The sequence below is a fragment of the Phoenix dactylifera genome, chromosome 11 (assembly GCF_051530095.1).
Source record: "Phoenix dactylifera cultivar Ajwa chromosome 11, Ajwa_hap1_PhDact_Kaust_v1.1, whole genome shotgun sequence".
Taxonomy (NCBI): Eukaryota; Viridiplantae; Streptophyta; class Magnoliopsida; order Arecales; family Arecaceae; genus Phoenix; species Phoenix dactylifera.
This window is the reverse complement of record NC_143200.1, coordinates 26,093,399-26,096,556: the sequence shown is the minus strand read 5'-3', so window position 1 is coordinate 26,096,556 and position 3,158 is coordinate 26,093,399. Positions and strand designations below refer to the sequence as shown.

Genomic DNA, 3,158 nt, shown 5'->3' with positions numbered 1-3,158 from the left:
ATAGAGCAACAAATGTTTTTTCCCCAGACAGACATTTATCCACTCATGATTTCATCTGCATTCCAAAGGATCAAATGAGATTTAGTACCTTGATCTCTTATAAGAGAGAGCCCATCTCTAATGAAGCAAAAACCTCAGCAGAAATAGAGAGAGAGGGAGGGAGAGAGTAAGGAGTGGTTACTTCAAGAACCATTAGGAAAATGAGCTTATTTCCTTTGTTTTCCCTCCTTAGATAAGTAATTAATCATGGCTAGCTTTCAAAAGATTCTCAAACCTAGAAAGCGAGTGTTTTGGACTGCTTTGCAGATGATGTTTGACTTAAGAGAATATGGAATCAAAAAGGAGGACGATGTCTCACGATCTTCCATGTGATTGGTATATCTCAGCTGGTACAGACTAATGTGGTTTAGGGTTCACCTACTATTACGTACTACTCCCATTGGCTTTTCTTCCTTTGTTCCAGATATTCTCTTCAAATATGCTAATGTCAAGAGAAGCCACACCGATCTTCTCCTCCTTCCCAACCATCCTAGCTCATGACCTCCTATTAAAGCAATACCATCACCTACATTTGTTAACTAAAGCAAGACCAAATTAATGTCCATATATTTTGTTAAAATTTCCAATAACATTGTTCATATATTCACAATGTCACGATTTTTTAATTATGTTGCAATAACTAATAGTAGTGATGATAAAAAGCACTTCGACTAGCTGCCTTTAGATTCATAAAAAGGATTGATTAACTCTTAAGTCTTCCCCTAAAGAGGGTACGCTGTGAGTTAACAAACTAGAGCTAAAAGGCTGTGACATATGGATAAAGAAGCCAACCGTCTCTTTCAGGAAAGGGCCAGTTATGTTATTTCGTTCCATCGGAGTGGTAATTGTGTGGCCCGACTTGTTTATAAAGCCATGGGTGTCATAAACTGAGGTGCCGGACCTCATGGCTCACCAACCCCATCCAAGCTCCATGCGCTCTGTCCATGATTTCACTGTGAAACCACCATGCCCGAGTTCAACCTCGCGCAAGATAAAAGCCCTGCTTCATGCCTATGTCTTTCGGTACGTCCGCCATGTCGTCCAAGCCATCACCAGTGCCAAGTCCATGGTCATGGAGCTTCTCAGCAAGAAGAGTACCATGGCCGCCAACCACACCATCAAGCTAAGGAGGAAGAGAAATAAGAAGCTCCTTAGCTCCATTAGGCTGCATTTCAACTGGTCCTCGTCGCATGTGATACCCGTTCCAGAGCCCACAAGCATGGAGGATTTCGACATGAGTCGCATGTACTACGACTCGACGTGGAATTCGATAATTTCGACCGAGGAGGGTGAAGAAGACATGGAGCCGCCGCTCTCTGGGTACCTCCGTTGGCTCGAGGAGAAGAATTCCGAGGCTTCAGCGGGGGATGACTGTGGGAGCGAGATCGACCGGCTAGCGGAGAAGTTCATTGCAAGCTGCCATGAGAAATTTAGGTTGGAGAAGCAGGAGTCTTACAGGAGGTACCAAGAGATGCTTGCTAGAAGCATGTGAAGAGTGATGCTGTAGTTTAGATAGTCTTAGTTTGTTGAGCTCTTGGTCGAGGTAAACTAAATTAGCTATTGTGGGTTGAGCTGTGGTTCTTGTTCTTCTTGTCTTTCTTCTTAGTTTATATGGGTTGTGAAGACCGTAGAGTTGATGACAATTTGGAGGTCCTAGAGTTTGATTAGAGATGCTGAGTCCCATTGTTGTTGAACTTCCGGAGAATTCTTCCTCCTCTCCTTTTAATGTTTGTTTGTGGTGAATAATGTCATCTTTCCCAAGGATATAAAAAGCGCCATTCTCCCTCTAATATTATATGGTCATCAATCAGTATTCTTCCAACTGACGTCAATACAGAGCAAAAAAAGTCTCTCTCTCTCTCTCTCTCTGTGGATGCCTTTTATTTTCCTCTGGAACTTATCAAATTCAAATCAGGGAACATGTACTGGGCTTCCCAGGTTAAAAGTGTTTCTTTAGTCATGACTAAAAAGTTCGTCACTTTAAGAATCTTTGAAGGGTTAAAAGTTAGGTGAACAATTATCCGAGAATCAGTCACTGAGAGAAAACCATGTGTAATTCAGTATAGCATAGACATATCGAGCATGAAATTTTCCATTAGTTTTTGCAAAAATTAGTTCAGGCAGAGGATTATCACGGCTTAGAGTTTTGAGTTAGATATTCTCAGCTTTTATACTAGATAAATCATAGCCATTGATCGATCTGCTAGCTTGATTTTCTGGTAATAGACAAATCCAGATGAACCAATACTGATGCCAGATCTTTGCTAATGATAACAAGGAATTTATAACTATGCTCCATTGTGATTTTTAGGATGAATCATGTAAGCGTATGCCGTATGGTTACTACTTTTGGTTTTTTTTTTTTCAAGACGGCTATCGGTACCCAATTATTTTTTTCCAATGAGTGTATTAACCTAACTTTTTATTTTTTGTTATATCAATATGGTTGTGGAGCGTGTTTACTGTGTATCAATTATACACTAGAGAGATTGGGTACTTATAAATAATTAAAAAAATTAAATAATACCTTCTATATATATAGTCTGTTTTGGATATAAGGTTTTGAATTGTTACAAATGGTATTAGAGCATATCTAGCTCATCATCCACATGGATTAGGAGACAATAACCTTTTGGAGACTCATCACAAACCAATTGAGACTTTGAGTTTGCTGAAAATGCCAGAGTTTGAGTAAGAAAAGTATATAAGATCATCGGCATGTTGAGAAAATCTTAGATACCAATAGTTTGGGCGGGTCCTAGATTGTTACAATCATTAAATTAGCCAGTAACTACTTCGTTGCAGGCTGAACATTATGAATTCGAATCCTCTGCGATGCATATTTTGCACTACATAGAGTTGGATGGCTACCGTTCGTCTTGGCAATCCGAATAACTGTGCTTGGTGCCAAACTGCAAACACTCAAACGTGAGAGCAAGGGATCACCCAACGAATGGACACACCCACATAAGAAATGAAAGATAGCTGTTAGTCTCCTAAATAGATGATGTGGCAGCTATCTAGGGCTTTACAACCCTCTCCATTGCAAAATATGTAACATGGAGGATCCTGACTCGAACATTATACTCTAGAAAGGGAACCCAGTCAAGAAATGCTTT

At 40.0% G+C, this 3,158-nt stretch overlaps 1 protein-coding gene across 1 annotated transcript; it reads left to right on the top strand.

The window, feature by feature from the left end:
- The first annotated feature begins 928 nt into the window (after nt 1-928).
- Nucleotides 929-1,829, top strand: LOC103702293 (uncharacterized). The gene has a single exon (XM_008784655.4). The coding sequence runs from the start codon at nt 944-946 to the stop codon at nt 1,529-1,531; it is 588 nt and encodes a 195-aa protein (XP_008782877.2). The 5' UTR covers nt 929-943; the 3' UTR covers nt 1,532-1,829.
- Nucleotides 1,830-3,158: the final 1,329 nt, after the last annotated feature.

Bases quoted from the DNA above. Each gene is read 5' to 3' on its own strand.
- LOC103702293 (XM_008784655.4), top strand. From the start codon at position 944: ATGGCTCACCAACCCCATCCAAGCTCCATGCGCTCTGTCCATGATTTC.